This window comes from Tursiops truncatus, chromosome 7 (assembly GCF_011762595.2).
Source record: "Tursiops truncatus isolate mTurTru1 chromosome 7, mTurTru1.mat.Y, whole genome shotgun sequence".
In the NCBI taxonomy this organism is placed as follows: Eukaryota; Metazoa; Chordata; class Mammalia; order Artiodactyla; family Delphinidae; genus Tursiops; species Tursiops truncatus.
In genome coordinates, this window is record NC_047040.1 from 77698356 (window position 1) to 77717789 (window position 19434).

At 40.2% G+C, this 19434-nt stretch overlaps 1 protein-coding gene across 4 annotated transcripts in view; it reads right to left on the reverse strand.

Moving 5' to 3' along the window:
- FMNL2 (formin like 2) overlaps window positions 1-19434 on the reverse strand; it is a 309362-nt gene that overhangs the window by 107128 nt on the left and 182800 nt on the right. For all 4 annotated transcript variants that reach the window (XM_033860177.2, XM_033860180.2, XM_033860179.2 and 1 more), the window contains exon 3: window positions 2165-2245. In XM_033860177.2, coding sequence (XP_033716068.1) covers window positions 2165-2245 — 81 coding nt within the window. The remainder of the gene's footprint in view (window positions 1-2164; window positions 2246-19434) is intronic.

Below are 19434 nucleotides of genomic sequence, written 5' to 3' on the forward strand. Positions count from 1 at the left end.
AATGAAGTGCTTGAGGACTCCAGATGCAGTTAAGGGTAAACTGCTCAGCTTAGACTGTCTGGCTAAAATGGAAAGGCTGATTGGAAATCTCTTTCTCCCTGACTCTAATTCAGCTGAGAATCGTAAACTCATTTTAACTGCAAGCCATGCCTTTCTCCAAGCAAAATCTCCTTTTTTCCAGGCTTTAAGCAGGACAGTTATGGTGAGTGGAACAGATCATTTCCTACTGCCAGCTCCTGACAGAACTCTTACTAAAGCAGGGATGGTTGATCCAACATCCATTTTATTTTTTTCTGAAAGCTGAATGACTGATCTTGAAATGTGAGGCTCAGGCCAAACACGGCCATTCAGGTGAATACACTCGGGTAGGGCAGAGATTTCAGGAACGAAGGTCAGCCCGGACAGACATCCTCTGTCTTGGGCCTCTTTATGAAGTTATTTGCGAGGAAGCAAAACACTTTCTGAGCAGCTGATTTGTTGTTGTTTTTCATCTTACATTCCCAGGAATAATTGTTCCGAGGAAGAACTGGGACTTGGCCAGGAAGAATCCACCTCTTCTCTCCAACCATCTTCGTCCCCATGGGGCTTGAGGCTGGAGTCTAAGAAGCACTCTCTAGGAGTTTACGTATTTTCCTTTTTTAAAGAATTTGACAAATGTTGAGATAACTGTCAGGGGCTGGGACACTGAGTATACTCTCAGTCTTGTGTACGAATACGGCATTTCTGCCAGAGTCAGCTCGGGACGAGTGTGCCTAATCCTGGGTCTGGGCTGTCCAGCCAGAAGGTTTACGAGTTGGGGGATTTCTGAAAATATTCCTCATACAGAATCTTGCTGCCCCTGTGCAAAAGAAATAGTCTTTTTTTTTTTTTCTGGGTTGTGTTTTATGTATATGGGTATGCCTTCCTTTAACCCTCTCTAATGTGATGAAATTGAAAGGTGCTGTATCCTTGGGGAGGGGGACAAGAAAGAAACTAAGAATTAAGCAGCTGTCTCACTTAGCAGGCCTGACAGAAGCTCTTTTAAAAAAAGAAATGTGTGTGCCGTAGTTATGAGGAGGGTATTAGGATACTTTGATAGATACATTCTTAGAAGAGGAGGCTATGTCACATATGGCGCTTAGGCGACAGCAAAGGTCCACAACCCATTTGCATCATCACTCCTAGACTTTATTTCCGCTTGTCTGCATAGTAACTACAGGACAAAGGGCCAGGAAACGTCCAAAAGGAAATAATAGTTGTTCTCCTTTACTTGATTTCTTTCGGCAGGGGGTGGGCACAGTGTTTAGAATGTAAGCAGAAGATGCAGAAAAAGGAGCTTAAAAAATATATCTCAGAGCCAAGAGCCCTGGAAATAGGAGCTAACTAGGAAAACTGTGCCTTTCTGCTCTCATGAGTCACACACTGAAACAACAGAGGGAATTCAGCTCAAGATATTTCCAGGGCAGCCTTGAAAGCAGGAGCTGTGGAAGGTCAACCGAAAAACAAGTGCTGTCTGGTGACTAGCCCTTTATCCATCTTGAGCAAGGGCGGCTCTGCCCTGAGACATCCCAGGACTGATCCAGGCCCCAGGGCTGTGCCAGGCTACATGCTTTACCACAAGGCATCAGTTTAAACCAATTGTGTGGCTGCACAAAGCAGGGCTTGTTTGTAAAAGGAGAGAGTCCGCTGAGAATGGAATCAGCTATTCTCTCCTTACCTTCTTGGGGCCAGGGGCACGGCTGGGGCGGGGGAAGCCGCTAAAAGCATCAACACAGGATGTGAGTGCACAGCTGGGATGACAAAGCCCCAGTGATTTTTCAAGGTCTCTGGAAATGCACCAAGGCATGAAAGACAAGTATTCCCTTTGCTAGGCCTGTTTTTCTGGGGGCCTGAACACCTCTGGACTGAACCTACCACCCTGTGTAACTGCAAATGGCAGCAACTCAATAACCATCAGAGGTACATGACTCCCAACTCAGGAAAGTACTTTTAAACACATTCTCAAGCCAGGATGGCCTTTTTCTTTGTCTTTTCATGTTGTCCAGCTCCAACAACTCCAAGGTTGTTTTCCCAGAGGCTCTGGCAGAGGCTATAATGGAGAGGAAGGAAGGTCTCCTCCAGGGCAGGAGGATTCTGCCTGCTAATGAGGAAGCAACAACACAAAGTGGAAACAAATCCATCTTACCTTCCGGGTTACAGCTGGATCCAGATAGCCTTTGAGCTTTTGAATATAAGTATGGGGAGGGTTCTTCACCTGGAATCGTTCCTGCAGGAAGCATGAAAGTAAAGTAAAAGCATGAAAGCTCTGAAGGCATGACGGTCAGCCATATTCACACAGATTTATACTGCTGACCCAAAGCCAAAACGCACCTGCCGCATGACCATAGCCCTGCAAAGAGTCACTGGTTTTGAATCTTTACAGTAGATGTTCTTATCCCCTCCCTCTTTGCCTACGAGGAAACTGAAACTCAGAGCAGATCAGTTCTTTCCTAAGATGATGCAGCAAGTCAGGGGTACAAGTAGATTCAAACCCATGTTTGCCCAACTCTAGAGTCTGACCTGCTTTCTCGGTGGGGCTCTGCAGCTCTCTTTCTCAGAATAATGTTCTGCCCAACCTGTGTTCAGGGACCTCTTTTAGCAGGTCTTCCATCTATTGCATATTCTTTGAATATCTTCAGTGCTGGCAAATCTTTTTCTTTTGAATATTTATTTTATCTTTGAAAACACCAAAAATTTGTCTCAAACTAGATAAAACTAATTTGTTTCAAAAATGAGTCTATTGCTCAGAGACTGCGGTGAGTGTGTATTTGTGTGCATGTGTGTGACCATTAAAGTGTTCCTAAGGCAGTTTCCAAATCAGAAGACTTCAAAGTATTGTGAACAAAGGCACAATCATTGAAATAAGCATATATATATATATATATATATAAACACATATATGCCAAGGTGATATTTGACTGTGGATCTGGGGTGGGGCCCATGAATCTGCATTTCTAACAAGTTTCATGCTGACAATGTGGATGGAGGGACCACACTTTGAGAAACTCATGCCCACGTGTATCAGGTTTTACAGACCATAATGTCCAAAGCAGAATAAGCATGAGTAAGCTGGGCAAAATCCAAAGGCCCACACTATAGAATGGTAAGTACTATATTATAGTCATATAATGATATATGACATTCTGATAAAAAAGAACACACTGTATTGCATGGTTCTATGTGGATGGATTGTTGAGACAAAAAAGAACAAATGATTTCTTTCACAAAAGAGGCAAAATTAAATACTAACTGTTAGGGACACAAATATAGGTGGTTTATTCACACACACACACACACACACACACACACACACACACACACACACACACACACACACAAGAGGTGGGGAAAATTTGCATTAAAATGATAGTCAAGGACCAAGGAGGGGGAAGGGAAATACAGATTGATCCTGGCTGGCAGTGTTCTTTTCTGACCCTAGAAGTAGTTACACAGATGTTGCTTTTACCTTACTTATTATGCTATTCTTAAGTTTCACAACCTTTCCTGTATATACACTATATTTAATACACCTAAAAAGTTTACATAAAGCAGCTCCAACAGGAAAAAAAGATTTGTCATGAAATCAAGACAATTCTTATCAGGTACTTTTCTGCATACAACTCAAAAGATATTTTCCTAGTAATTCTTTTTAACCTGATTATTGCTTATGCCAAAATGGAATTTTTTAGTATTTCACAACACTGACAATTGGCCAGTATGTTAAGTGTTTGTTTATCCCATATAAATTTGTATTTCTCCAATACAAGGAACCACAACATTCTTCCCAGTCCACTCAAGCCTTGCTCACTTACAGATTTAGAAATGCTTAAGATCATCTTACTATTATCAAAAGATCTTGTTAGTGAAAAATATATATTTTATTATTGTTTAATACTACTCTAAAATAAAAGAAATTGGCTTAGAGTGAGACACCTATCAATACTTCCCCTTTATTTAAAAATGATCATGGTAAATTTCATAGTATACAAACTATCTCTCAACAGAGCTGTTTTAAAAAAAGATCAGCTTATTATTTCTAATTATTCCCCCCAATTTTCTATCCCACAAGTAATTTCTAATTAATGATTCACGCATATTCGACATCTCTGGCGCCATCACTGTGTCTATGTACCAAGTCCTAATTTTTTTAAACAAACACTATCACTTTACTAAGGGATCAGATAGGATCCAATGGCCACAGGGTTTTAGCAATAGCCCAGCTGAGGGCTAAAATAATCACAAAAAGTTCCCAAAAAACTGAACTGACAAGCTATCTAGAAACCAGTTACTATTTCCAACCTTGTGTATGAAAACAGCTGATGCCAGAGATATATTGGCATATAAATAAAATGCTTTTTAATAATACAATCCAATTACCCCAACTTTTTTATATATATATATATATATATATATATATATATACTTTTTAAAAATTTTATTTATTTATTTTTTTTGCCATATGCGGGCCTCTCACTGTTGTGGCCTCTCCCGTTGCGGAGCACAGGCTCTGGACGCGCATGTCCAGCGGCCATGGCTCACGGGCCCAGCCGCTCCGCGGCATGTGGGATCTTCCCGGACCAGGGCACGAACCCGTGCCCCCTGCATTGGCAGGCGGACTCTCAACCACTGCGCCACCAGGGAAGCCCCAATTACTCCGATTTTTAAAAATCCCATGACAGAGACAACTCACCCTGTGCTCCATTCTACTATAGCAAATACTACCTACCTCTAAATATAAAGTTCCTAACATATGAAACTCAATGAATTTTAACTGTGGCTAATGCAGCACTTGCTTGAGGACCTAAAATTTGAAATCTGTGGACAGTTACTGAGAGATTTTTAATGTTTGTTCTTGCAGGCAATGTCTTCACACCATAAAAGCCGTATTTATTCCTTTAAAAATAACAAAATTTAAGGAATTCCCTGGCAGTCCAGTGGTTAGGACTCCACGCTTCCACTGCTGAGGGACTGGGTTCGATCCCTGGTCAGGAAACTAAGATCCCACAGGGCACATGGTACAGCAAAAAATAAATACATAAATAAATAAAACAAAATCTGGCTGACTAGCATATATAACATATTGACATTCACTCAATTAGTAAAATCTCCCCCCCCCCTTTTTTTTTTGCGGTACACAGGCCTCTCACTGTTGTGGCCTCTCCCATTATGGAGCACGGGCTCCGGACGTGCAGGCTCAGCGGCCATGGCTCACTGGCCCAGCCGCTCCGCGGCATGTGGGATCTTTCCGGACGGCGGCATGAACCCGTGTCCCCTGCATCGGCAAGCAGACTCTCAACCACTGCGCCACCAGGCAAGCCCTAAAATCCCATTTTTGACAGTCATAAATATAGCTTTCTCTGTTTCTTACTTAAGATTGTGTTCACCCAGAGGGGCTTTCTCAAATAGACACATTTGCTGGTCCTGCTGACTTGATTAATTTCCTTATAATTAATCCCTTGAAATTATGAACAAGGTCTAAATTTAATAAACTCACACTTTTTCAAATGTGCTTAGCATTTGCTGTTGTGTTTTAGGCATTTTTACTTCATGTGTTTGAGTAACTTACTAACATATTTCCAAGAAACAGAAAATGAAGAAAACTGATGCTTTAAAACACATCATACATCGTAGCTACTTCTCCAAAAACTGCACCTACCTCCAGGGATTCAAGTGAAACTCTTATGTAGGAAAAATACAAAGCCCCAACGATTTTCCTAAAACTTGGGGGCTGCTTGTCTCATCTCAAAAGGAGCTACTGTTTGAGTTATGAATCCAGCACCCGGCACACCAAACCTTTTCAGTCTGTCTGTCTTCAACATGGCCATTCGGACAACAGAAACATTTGGGGGAATACACTGGAGAATTCCAGCACCTTGCCAAAACACATTTATTTTGAAGAACTCTGGATGGATTATTGGCATTTTACTTATTTAAATTAATAATTTTTTCCTCTAAGTATTAGAATTTTAGATTTTTCACTGAAACCCAAAATTGCCCTGGCTGGCAGATTTCCATCATCCTCACTTCTGGGACCGCTTCATACCCCACGTGCTATTTTCAATAACTAGTTACCTCCTTGTCCAACATCACTTGTAAGCGTAGCTTAATTAGATTAAGCCCCTAACTTGAGTTAGGTTATACAGAAATATTGTTCTTAGGGATAAATCATGCTGATTTGTCAATAGGGATGCATAAGCCATCTGAAAGAGCTTTAAAAATACAAATTTCTTTCAAAATATCTAATCATACAACATCACCACCACTCTGACCTCTTGCCATTTATATCTTTGTGTGACCAAACTTTCTTCATGAAATGTTTCTGGATGAGAAATAAAAATGGCTCTGAGGGTTTCAATTGTTCTCCAAAAACATTCAAAGAACCAAGCCCAAAGCCATTTCTTAACATTCAGAACACTATGCTGACAAACTGCACGGAAAGAAGAGTGGGAGGAAAGAGAGGGGAGAACAGACCTTAAAATCTTCATGAAGCATCTGTGTCATTTGCAAACAGTTTAATAAATTAGAGTGTTAGGAATTCAATTTGTCTGGTAACGAACAGAAAACTTCTCATTGCTAAAAGCGACTTAATTTATACAAGCCCAGGAGCACAACTACCCTTTCATCTGGGGCAGCACTTCTTGTCTCTCAAAGATTATTAACTTATCTTTCACTAACACTTTACAGTTTAGCATATTCTTTAGGCCTCTTAACTTACTCAAGCTTCCCTATCTGCCAAGTAGATGTTAAACTCCATTTTATAGATGAGGAAACTGAGGCTCAGAGTGTAAATGACTTGCCTTAAATCTCACACACACACACATACACATTACACACCAACACCCCGCCACCCCGATCAAGGATTAAAGCTCAAGTTCTCTGACTCTCTAATCCTTGTTCTTCTCATTACACTATAATAAGTGTTCTCATCTTGCTTTAGATAGAGTTTTTATTTTTTTAAACATCTTTATTGGAGTATAATTGCTTTAAATGGTGTGTTAGTTTCTGCTGTATAACAAAGTGAATCAGCTATACATATACATATACCCCCATATCTCCTCCCTCTTGCACCTCCCTCCCACCCTCCCTATCCCACACTCTAGGTGGTCACAAAACACTGAGCTGATCTCCCTGTGCTATGCGGCTGCTTCCCACTAGCTAGCTATTTTACATTTAGTAGTGTATATATGTCAATGCTACTCTCTCACTTCATCCCAGCTTACCCTTCCCCCTCCCCGTGTCCTCAAGTCCATTCTCTATGTCTGCATCTTTATTCCTGTCCTGCCCCTATATTCATCAGTACCATTTTTTTCTTAGATTCCATATATATGTGTTAGCATACGGTATTTGTTTTTCTCTTTCTGACTTTTTTCACTCTGTGTGACAGGCTCTAGGTCTATCCACCTCACTACAGATAAGTCAATTTCCTTTCTTTTTATGTCTGAGTAATAGTCCACTGTATATGTGTGCCACATCTTTTTTATCCATTCATCTCTCAATGGATACTTAAGTTGCTTCCATGTCCTGGCTATTGTAAATAGAGCTGCAATGAACACTGTGGTACATGACTCTTTTTGAATTATGGTTTTCTCAGGGTATATGCCCAGTAGTGGGATTGCTGGGTCATATGGTAGTTCTCTTTTTAGTTTTTTAAGGAACCTCCATAATGTTCTCCACAGTGGCTGTATCAATTTACATTCCCACCAACAGTGCAAGAGGGTTCCCTTTTCTCCACACCCTCTCCAGCATTTATTGCTTGTAGATTTTTTGATGATGGCCATTGTGACCGGTGTGAGGTGATGCCTCATTGTGGTTTTGATTTGCATTTCCCTAATGATTAGTGATGCTGAGCATCCTTTCATGTGTTTGTTGGCGAACTGCATGTCTTCTCTGGAGAAATGTCTATTTAGGACTTCTGCCCATTTTTGAATTGGTTTGTTTGTTTTTTTGATATTGAGCTGCATGAGCTGCTTGTAAATTTTGGAGATTACTCCTATGTCAGTTGCCTCATTTGCAAATATTTTCTCCTATTCTGAGGGTTGTCTTTTCGTCTTGTTTATAGTTTCCTTTGCTGTGCAAAAGCTTTGAAGTTTCATTAGGTCCCGTTTGTTTATTTTTTTTGTTTTTATTTCCATTTCTCTAGAAGGTGGGTCAAAACGGATCTTGCTGTGGTACATGGCATAGAGGGTTCTGCCAATGTTTGCCTCTAAGAGTTTTATAGTGTCTGGCCTTATATTTAGGTCTTTAATCCATTTTGAGTTTATTTTTGTGTATGGTGTTAGGAACTGTTTTAATTTCATTCTTTTACATGTAGCTGTCCAGTTTTCCCAGCACCACTTATTGAAGAGGCTGTCTTTTCTCCACTGTATACTCTTGCCTCCTTTATCAAAGATAAGGTGACCAGATGTGCATGGGTTTATGTCTGGGCTTTCTATCCTGTTCCATTGACCTATATTTCTGTTTCTGTGCCAGTACCATACTGTCTTGATTACTGTAGCTTTGTAGTATAGTCTGAAGTCAGGGAGCCTGATTCCTCCAGCTCCATTTTCCTTTCTCAAGATTGTTTTCACTATTCGGGGTCTTTTGTGTTTCCATACAAATTGTGAAATTTTTTGTTCTAGTTCTGTGAAAAATGCCATTGGTAGTTTGATAGGGATTGCACTGAATCTGTAGATTGCTTTGGGTAGTATAGTCATTTTCACAATGTTGATTCTTCCAATCCAAGAACATGGTATATCTCTCCATCTGTTTGTATCATCTTTAATTTCTTTCATTAGTGTCTTATAGTTTTCTGCATACAGGTCTTTTGTCTCCTTAGGTAGGTTTATTCCTAGGTATTTTATTCTTTTGGTTGCAGTGGTAAACAGGAGTATTTCCTAATTTCTCTTTCAGATTTTGTCATTAGTGTATAGAAATGCAAGAGATTTCTGTGTGTTAATTTTGTATCCTGCTACTTCACCAAGTTCATGATTAGCTCTAGTAGTTTTCTGGTAGCATCTTTAGGATTCTCTATGTATATAGTACCATGTCATCTGCAAACTGTGACAGTTTTACTTCTTCTTTTCCAATATGGATTCCTTTTATTTCTTTTTCTTCTCTGACTGCTGTGGCTCCAACCTCCAAAACTATGTTGAACAGTGGTGAGAGGGGGCAACATTGTCTTGCTCCTGATCTTAGAGGAAATGGTTTCAGTTTTTCACCATTGAGAACAATGTTGGCTGTGGGTTTGTCATATATGACCTTTATTATGTTGAGGTAGGTTCCCTCTAGGCCTACTTTCTGGCGAGTTTTTATCATAAATGGGTGTTGAATTTTGTCAAAAGCTTTTTCTGCATCTATTGAGATGATCATATGGTTTTTATCCTTCAGTGTGTTAATATGGTATATCACATTGATTGATTTGCATATATTGAAGAATCCTTGCATTCCTTGGATAAACCCGACTTGATCATGGTGTATGAGACTTTTAATATGTTGTTGGATCCTGTTTGCTACTATTTTGTTGAGGATTTTTGCATCGATGTTCATCAGTGATACTGGCCTGTAGTTTTCTTTTTGGGGGACATCTTTGTCTGGTTATGGTATCAGGGTGATGGTGGCCTCATAGAATGAGTTTGGGAGTGTTCTTCCCTCTGCTATATTTTGGAAGAGTTTGAGAGGGATAGGTGTTAGCTCTTCTCTAAATGTTTGATAGAATTCGCCTGTGAAGCCATCTGGTCCTGGGCTTTTGTTTGTTGGAAGATTTTTAATCACCGTTTCAATTTCAGTGCTTGTGATTGGTCTGTTTATATTTTCTATTTCTTCCTGGTTCAGTCTCGGAAGGTTGTGCTTTTCTAAGAATTTATCCATTTCTTCCAGGTTGTCCATTTTATTGGCATATAGTTGCTTGTAGTAATCCCTCATGATCCTTTGTATTTCTTCAGGGTCAGTTGTTACTTCTTTTTCATTTCTAATTCTGTTGATGTGAGTCTTCTCCCTTTTTTTCTTGATGAGTTTGCTGAAGGTTTATCAGTTTTGTTTACCTTCTCAAAGAACCAGCTTTTAGTTTTATTGATCTTTGCTATCGTTTCCTTCATTTCTTTTTCATTTATTTCTGATCTGATCTTTATGATTTCTTTCCTTCTGCTAACTTTGGGGTTTTTTTGTTCTTCTTTCTCTAATTGCTTTAGGTGCAAGGTTAAGTTTTTTGAGATTTTTCTTGTTTCTTGAGATAGAATTGTATTGCTATAAACTTCCCTGTTAGAACTGCTTTTGCTGCATCCCATAGGTTTTCGGTCGTCGTGTTTTCATTGTCATTTGTTTCTAGGTATTTTTTGATTTCCTCTTTGATTTCTTCAGTGATCTCTTGATTATTTCGTAGCATATTGTTTAGCCTCCATGTGTTTGTATTTTTTACAGATTTTTTCCTGTAATTGATATCTAGCCTCATAGCGTTGTGGTCGGAAAGGATACTTGATATGGTTTCAATTTTCTTAAATTTACCAAGTCTTGATTTGTGACCCAAGATATGATCTATCCTGGACAATGTTCCATGAGCACTTAAGAAAATGCATTCTGTTGTTTTGGGATGGAATGTCCTATAAATATCAATTAAGTCCGTCTTGTTTAATGTGTCATTTAAAGCTTGTGTTTCCTTATTTATTTTCATTTTGAATGATCTGTCCATTGGTGAAAGTGGGGTGTTAAAGTCCCTACTATTATTGTGTTACTCTCGATTTCCCCTTTTATGGCTGTTAGCATTTGCCTTATGTATTGAGGTGCTCCTATGTTGGGTGCATAAATATTTACAATTGTTATATCATCTTCTTGGATTGATCCCTTGATCATTATGTAGTGTCCTTCTTTGTCTGTTGTAATAGTCTTTACTTTAAAGTCTACTTTGTCTGATATGAGAATTGCTACTCCAGCTTTCTTCTGATTTCCATTGGCATGGAATATCTTTTTCCATCCCCTCACTTTCAGTCTGTATGTGTCCCTAGGTCTGAAGTAGGTCTCTTGTAGACCACATATAGGTGGGTGTTGTTTTTGTATCTATTCAGCCAGTCTATGTCTTTTGGTTGGAGCATTTAATCCATTTACATTTAATGTAATTATCGATATGTATGTTCCTATTACCATTTTCTTAATTGTTTTGGGTTTGTTTTTGTAGGTCTTTTTCTTCTCTTGTGCTTGCTGCCTATAGAAATCCCTTTAGCATTTGTTGTAAAGCTGGTTTGGTGGTGCTAAATTCTCTTAACTTTTGCTTGTCTGTAAAGGTTTTAATTTCTCCATCAAATCTGGATGAGATTCTTCTTGGGTAGAGTAATCTTGGTCATAGTTTTTTCCCTTTCATCACTTTAAATATGTCCTGCCACTCCCTTCTCGCTTGCAGAGTTTCTGCTGCAAGATCAGAACCTTATGGGGATTCCTTATGGAATCCCCATAAGGTTAACCTTATGGGGATTCCCTTGTGTGTTATTTGTTGCTTTTCCCTTGCTGCTTTTAATTTTTTTTTGTATTTAATTTTTGACAGTTTGATTAATATCTGTCTTGGCATGTTTCTCCTTGGATTTATCCTGTATGGGACTCTGCGCTTCCTGGACTTGATTGACTATCTCCTTTCCCATGTTAGGGAATTTTTCAACTATACTCTCTTCAAATATTTTCTCAGACCCTTTCTTTTTCTTTTCTCTTTCTGGGATCCCTATTATTCGAATGTTGGTGCATTTAATGTTGTCCCAGAGGTCTCTGAGACTGTCCTCAATTCTTTTCACTCTTCTTTCTTTATTCTGCTCTGTGGTAGTTATTTCTACTATTTTATCTTCCAGGTCATATATCCGTTCTTCTGCCTCAGTTTTTCTGCTATTGATTCCTTCTAGAGAATTTTTAATTTCATTTATTGTGTTGTTCATCATTGTTTGTTTGCTCTTTAGTTCTTCTAGGTCCTTGTTAAACGTTTCTTGTATTTTTTCCATTCTATGTCCAAGATATGGATTATCTTTACTATCATTACTCTGAATTCTTTTTCAGGTAGACTGCTTATTTCCTCTTCATTTGTTTGGTCTGGTGGGTTTTTACCTTGCTTCTTCATCTGCTGCATATTTCTCTGTCTTCTCATTTTGTTTAACTTACTGTGTTTGGGGTCTCCTTTTCACAGGCTGCAGGTTCATAGTTCCCATTGTTTTTGGTGTCTTCCCCCAGTGGGTGAGGTTGCTTCAGTGGCTTGTGTAGTCTTCTTGGTGGAGGGGATTGGTGCCTGTGTTGTGGTGGGTGGGGCTGGATCTTGTCCTTCTGGTGGGCAGGGCCACGTCCAGTCATGTGTTTTGGGGTGTCTGTGAACTTAGTATGACTTTAGGCAGACTCTCTGCTAATGGGTGGGCTTGTGTTCCTGTCTTGCTAGTTGTTTGGCATGGGGCGTCCAGCACTGGAGCCTGCTGGCCATTGGGTGGAGCTGGGTCTTAGTGTTGAGACGGAGATCTCTGGGAGAGCTCTTGTCATTTGATATTATGTGGGGCTGGGAGGTCTCTGGTAGTCCAATGTCCTGGACTCAGCTCTCCCACCTCGGAGGCTCAGGCTTGACACTGGCCGGAGGACCAAGACCCTGCTAGCCACATTGCTCAGAAGAAAAGGAAGAAAATAAAGGAAAAAAAAAGAACAGATAGAACCCCAAAGCAAATGGTAAAAGCAAAACTCTGACGGGTCGCCCTCCACATGGAAAAATCCTTTCTTTGTGTGAATAAAGGTGGCCTTCGAGGTCCAGGTTTAGGGAACTGTCTCCCAGTCCCAAGGACAGTCACGGCTTCGGCCAGTGGGGGCCCCCTCCAGAGCCGGGAGCCTCAGTGAGGCCACCCTCCCCTTGGGCTCTGGGGCAGCTCGGTGACGGCGGAGGGGAGAGACCCCAAGCCAGGAGTTCCAGCCTAGAGTAAGTTTTTAAAAGACAAAAAACATGTTCTACTTTTCCTTGAGTCTCAGTATGTAGATGAATACTCAGCACCCAGTCCTTAATAATGTTCAAAGAATTAAACTTCTTTTAAATGTCATATACAAGTCACTTCTCACATAAATTACGAGTAAGTTTTTAAAGTTTAAAAGTACTCAGAGAGGCTGTAAACACTCTGTACAAGGCATACACCCAGTGGATTCTGTGCTAGACATGTCAGCCAAACTACTATCATAGTGAAAGGACATTTGCTGATAAGCTTGTGTTGTACCTCTCACAGCTCTGAAACTGCCTAGTGCCTTCCATAATTATACATCTCTCATTAACTCAATCCACTAAGGCTTACATCAGCCTCCCCTCTCCCCACTGGCCACTAGGAAAGTCACTCTGCCTATACACAGGCCAGCCCTGCAGATAAGGAAAAAAACAAAGCATTGATTGGATTCCATTTAATGACCAAGGTTCAAATCTACTGCAACTCAAATTAGAAAACCAGGCCATTCATGTAATGACCTATATGGGAAAAGAATCTAAAAAAGAGTGGATATATGTATAACTGATTCACTTTGCTGTACAGCAGAAACTAACAAAACATTGTAAATCAACTATACTCAACTAAAAATTTTAAAAAAGAACAGAAAAAAAGAAAACCAGGCCTTTTTTTTTTTTTTTTTTTCGGTACGTGGGCCTCTCACTGTTGTGGCCTCTCCTGTTGCGGAGCGCAGGTTCAGTGGCCATGGTTCACAGGCCGAGCCGCTTCACGGCATGTGGGATCTTCCCAGACCAGGGCACGAACCCGTGCCCCCTGCATCGGCAGGCAGATTCTCAACCACTGTGCCACCAGGGAAGCCCCCAAGCCATTCTTTAAAGGAGCTTAAATGAAGGGCTGTGACAGGGAAGTGCTAGATTTGTTGGGCAAGTCACAGGACATGGAACTCTTCAGCTATGCTACAACACGGCCTTCTCTATGAGACACAGGCAGACTCAGTCTTGGTTCCTTTCTGACCAGCTGAACTGTTTCTCTGGGGCCTCCCTCCACACCCCCCTTTCCCCACCTGAATCTAATAAACTTTGTCACTGAAAGCTTTTTTGCATAAAGGTTTGGAACTGGACATTCCACTCACCTAGCACAACATTTCTGATCCTTTGCATCCTCTCTATCCATGTGTATAATTACAGGAGAAATTACTTAACTGAGGTTAATTTGGCATTGGCTGGACTTACAACAAGCATGTCATAAGCATTTCTGCTCCATAAATTCTATTTGGATAAGCAGCTCCAAAATCAAACAGAATTTCATTTAAGTTTATCTTATATCTTCATATTCTGAGGTTTAAGAAAAGAAATTATAGTGAGTCTCTGGGAAATGAATGGCTTGTGGGGGACACACTTAGTGTTGAGTTTCTTCCCTGTTTGGGAAAGTCACAGGGTCACTGGCTGTATTTCAATAGTGGATTAAGCAAAGCCACACAAACTGCTTCAACACCCTTAGGGATGAATTAGACGTCACCATCATTATACCATTACTAATTTTTCATTATTCTGCTCCTGTAATAAATTTAGATGGTGAAAATTCAAAGGGCTTTGCTTTTGTGCACATAAGCTCACTAAGCTTGATTTTTCTTCCTAGAAGCTGACAGTAGTTGGCCTTGCTTTGCCAAGGCTGAGTAAGCAAACTGTTGTCTCTAAATGAGCTCTAATTACAACCAGCATCATTGCCATTAGTGAGTACTAATTTGCAGGACTTAGCTTGGTGCTAAATGCTCTTCAGAGCTACACTGACAGGAATAATCTATGTCCTCCAAGGGTTTACCCTCTAAAATGGAGAACGCTGACAAGAGTAGATGAAGAGGAGGAAAGACAAAAATAAAATATTGCATTAATATTGTATATAGACAGAAGTGAAGTGATTTACACAATATAGCAGAGGCCAGGAAAGAGTGCATGTGTGGGAGGAGGAGGTGCCAAGACCAGAAACCAGGTTCCTAAGCAGGGAAACTGAGGTTAGCCATAACATCTCAGCTCTCACAGCAGCAACAACTTATACACACATGAAGAAAATGTACGCAAACAGAGCCAGATTCCCCCAAGGAATTGAGAGTACCAAAGTTCCCAAGGGAATGCATATTCCATGTTTCCCAAAAAGAAAAAAACAAATTCTGACACTTTGGAAAGGCTGCCAGATGACTACCCCACCTACAGAAAGTATGCATATGAAAGAAGAGGACAATGAAGAGAAAATGAAGAAAAAGTATTAAGACTCTACCTACTTATAACAATTGATGGCCAAGAAAGCACATTCAGATGGGATTCAAATTTTGTCTAACGACTACCAGAGGCAGTTAATGCCAGCTATGCTACTATTTAGAAGGATCCCTGCGGTTATTATTGGATGAAAACATTTTGCTAGACAAGTCCCTGCCTCTGAACATCTTAAATCTTGCTATCACATTTAGGTCTCCTGTTTCCAGGCACTAACATGAAAAATATCAAGGTGAAAAAAAAACTTTTTGTTTTTGGTCGGTCATTTCATTCTTCCATTCATCCAGAACATATTATGCGAGACACCATGTAAAAAGCACAAAACGAAACTAATTCGATGCCAAAGCATTAAATCTCATCTCTGAGATACAACAGACATTTATGTAATACAAAGCAGAATATGATAAGAGCCATATGGGATCCTCTGGAAGTTCAAAGAAAGGTAAGGCTCTTTCCAACCGAGATGATCAAAGGAACTTCCCTGAAGAAACTGGCTTTTGAATTGTGTTTTGAAGGACAGGCAGCATATAGATATCCTGGGACAGTGTGAGAGGCAGGAGTCAGAGACTTCCAGATGGGGGAACATGGAAACAAAGGCAGAGAAGCACAGGGCATGTGCCAGCAACTTCAAGGCTTTAGCTGGGTTCCAGTAACACAGTTTATGAAAGGCAATGGCACAAAAGGATCTAAACAGTAAGTTGGAAAGGACAAAGGCAGATGTCAAATAATAAGCTAATGCATACAGAACAGACAACAGGGAGTCAATGAGGAGTTTTGAATAGTGGAAGAGCATACAGTTAATACCATGTAACTCCCCTTTCTCCGTTCCCAACTTTAAAAGTTGGCCATTTCTGCACTTAAGACTAGTGCAGAAAAATAAGCATGTCAGATGCATTCCACAGCCACAGTTTCTTGGAGGGCCGTGAAGCATTCTTCAGCTCTGAATATGAAATCATTTTCCTAGTCTGAGAGGAGAGGACAACTTTCCAAGTGTTCCATTACAGCTCTCAGACTGAAAATAACTTTTGATGAGACTTTTCCAAATGATTTCCTTTATTTAGACTAGCAAAAGTCTCTTCTAGTTCAACAGGTCTTTCCTAATCAAAACATCCTATAATTCATTCTTTAATATTAATTTGGCTTCTTTAATCCTATTCATAGTTCATCATTTTCCCCTAAAGTGTTTTAATTGAATTTGTTGAATTTTTAAGGAAGGAAGCCATACTAATAAAGTTAAACTAAAACAGCCTTCCACAGCAAAGATGATGAGTTAAATATCCAAGTGTTAAAACAACATAAAGTAGTATTTGTATTAATTACCTAGTCGAAATTCTTGGCTACTACACCTTAATAAATAATATAAATTATTTTCTGAAAGATAGTGTCAAAGGTCAACCTCAGTCTAGCCTGTATGCCTTAAACTGGCTACATGATTCTTCCTTTCCTGTAACAGCATTCCCAAGTTTACAGAAGATACTCATACAATCAAGTTTATTTCAAACAGCATCACCAAGTTGTCTGGGTCAGCTCAGGCAATTTAGTTGTTTTAAGGGGGGTTCGGGGGATCTGTAATTCCATTTGTATTACCAGGCAGGAAGGCAGGAAATGCGATGTTCATTCTGGCAAAAGATAACCTAAACTCTTCATATCAGACTGAGCCCCAGGCCTCTTGCTCTAGCTGCTAATGCCGAATAGCATTTCTGAGAGAGCATTTACATCAAGCTGCCAAAAAGGATTCCTTTAAAAAGGAATAATTCCCCCCTTGTTTAGCTAACCTTCTCCCCATTTTCTGTCCCTCTCTCAGTCCCTGTGGGATAAGCCAGCATCTTTTCTCCCCACTATAAAAATTGTATGACAAAGGGAAATTCTGGAAGAGGAAAGATGTAAACTCACTTCTGGGTTCAGACTCAATTTTCCATGTCTCCAGAGATACTAAACTCTAGAAAGTTCAACATATAGAGAGTTGGCATCTGCTCCTCTCATTGCTTTTCCAGCGTTTTAGAATCAAGAAATTGGAGGCCTGGAGTAAGTCTTAATGGAAGAGAAACTTGCTTTCTGGAGGGAAACTAAAACTTGTCTTCTTTTTAATAGCAACTAACTCAGGTTTGGCAACTTCAAGAAAAGGACAACAGTCCCTTTAAAATCGCAAGGAGATTCTGAAGAACCTAGAGGCAGGACAGGAATAAAGACGCAGAAGTACAGAATGGACTTGAGGACATGGGGAGTGGGAGAAGGGTAAGCTGGGACGAAGTGAGAGAGTGGCGTGGACATATATACACTACCAAACGTAAAATAGATAGCTAGTGGGAAGCAGCCACATGGCACAGGGAGATCAGCTCGGTGCTTTGTGTCCACCTACAGGGGTGAGATAGGGAGGGTGGGAGGGAGACGCAAGAGGGAAGAGATATGGGGATATATGTATATGTATAGCTGATTCACTTTGTTATACAGCAGAAACTAACACACCATTGTAAAGCAATTATACTCCAATAAAGATGTTAAAAAAAAATCTCAAGGAGAAGATAACTCAGAGACAATTTTTTTTTAATTTGGCAAGAATGCATGTCCCAAAGCCAATTCATGCCTGGCTTGGCCCCCTGCTGGAACTCAGAACAGACTGATACTATCAACCAATTTAGAGTCCTTTCCAGACTCCAAGTATCACAGGAGGTATCTGTTTTGGGAGAACTCAGACCCATACCCTCTCTCACTTTACTCTTTGCTTTCCCTCACCTATACAACTAAATGCTTATTCAATGAATAAATTAATGAATACATAAATAAAGGCAAGGTTTTGTTTGTTTGTTCGTTTCTTGCAGTATGCGGGCCTCTCACTGTTGTGGCCTCTCCCGTTGCGGAGCACAGGCTCTGGACACGCAGGCCCAGCGGCCATGGCTCACGGGCCCAGCCGCTCCGCGGCATGTGGGATCTTCCCGGACCGGGGCACGAACCCGTGTCCCCTGCATCGGCAGGAGGACTCTCAACCACTGCGCCACCAGGGAAGCCCAAGGCAAGTTTTAAAATTGAATACAATCTAAAACAAATGAAACTATCAGACTATCAAAATTGGTAATCATAGCAGAGACTAGCTGTTTACTAACACTTTCTTCTCTTTCCTGGGTATTCAGCTAGGCTACATTTCTCATCCTCCTTGGCAGGCCTAGCTAAAAAAAATAAGACTATAACACATGCCACTTTCAAACCTGGCCCAAAAAACTCTCCAGGTGTCCACCTGCATTTTCTTTCTTCCTTTGATTTCAAAGCTGAAACTATGTTGAAAACAGCCTCAAGTGGATCCCTGATTAATTCTGTGTAATTTAACCCCCAATGATCAACAATACCAACTTGGATTGTTATGTGAACGACAAGCTTGTTTTGTAAATCATTATGTGTCTTGGCATCTATAGTGGGTTGAATGGTGTCCCCCAACCCAAAATATTTGTCCATGTCCTAACCCCTGAACCAGTGAATGTGACCATATTTGGAAAAAAGGGTCTTTGTGGATACAATGAAGTTAAGGATCTTGAGATGAGATCACCCTGGAGTATACAGGTAGGCTCATACCCAGTGACAAGTATCCTTATAAGAGACAGAGGAGAAGGATCAGATACAAGGAGAAGAGTTTGGGAAGGCCATGTGAAGACGGAGGCAGAGACTGAAGTTATGCAGCCACAGGCCAAGGAACGCCAATAGACACCAGAAGCTGGATGAGACAGGAAGGATTCTCCCCTGGAGCCTTTGGAGGGAACACAGCCCGGCAGACAGCTTGATTCCAGACTTCTGGCCTCCAGAACTGTGACAAAACCCTTTCTGTTGTTTTAAGCCATGGAGTTTGTGGTCATTTGTTATGACAGCCCTAGGAATCTCATACAGCATCTGTTTGTTATCTATCGTTACTCTAACTTATACTGGAAGTTAATAACAGAAAAGGTATCAACATCAAGTGACTTTAAATGACAGTACTCGGCACATCTTTAATAGGATGCATTCCGAGGACACAAAGGTACAAGACATTTATCCTTCACCTAGTAACTTTAGTTAGTAATGATATTGGTAGTTGTTATTTTGAAATTTTTAACATTATAGGAAAAGACAAATAATTGATGTTAGGAATCAAATATTTCACTGAAAAAAAAGTGATAATTATAAAATCAAAAAAATAAGTGAATTAATATTAAAAATTGATTTGGAAATATCAATTTGAACTCATAATGTTTAGACATACATTTTCAAGGTCC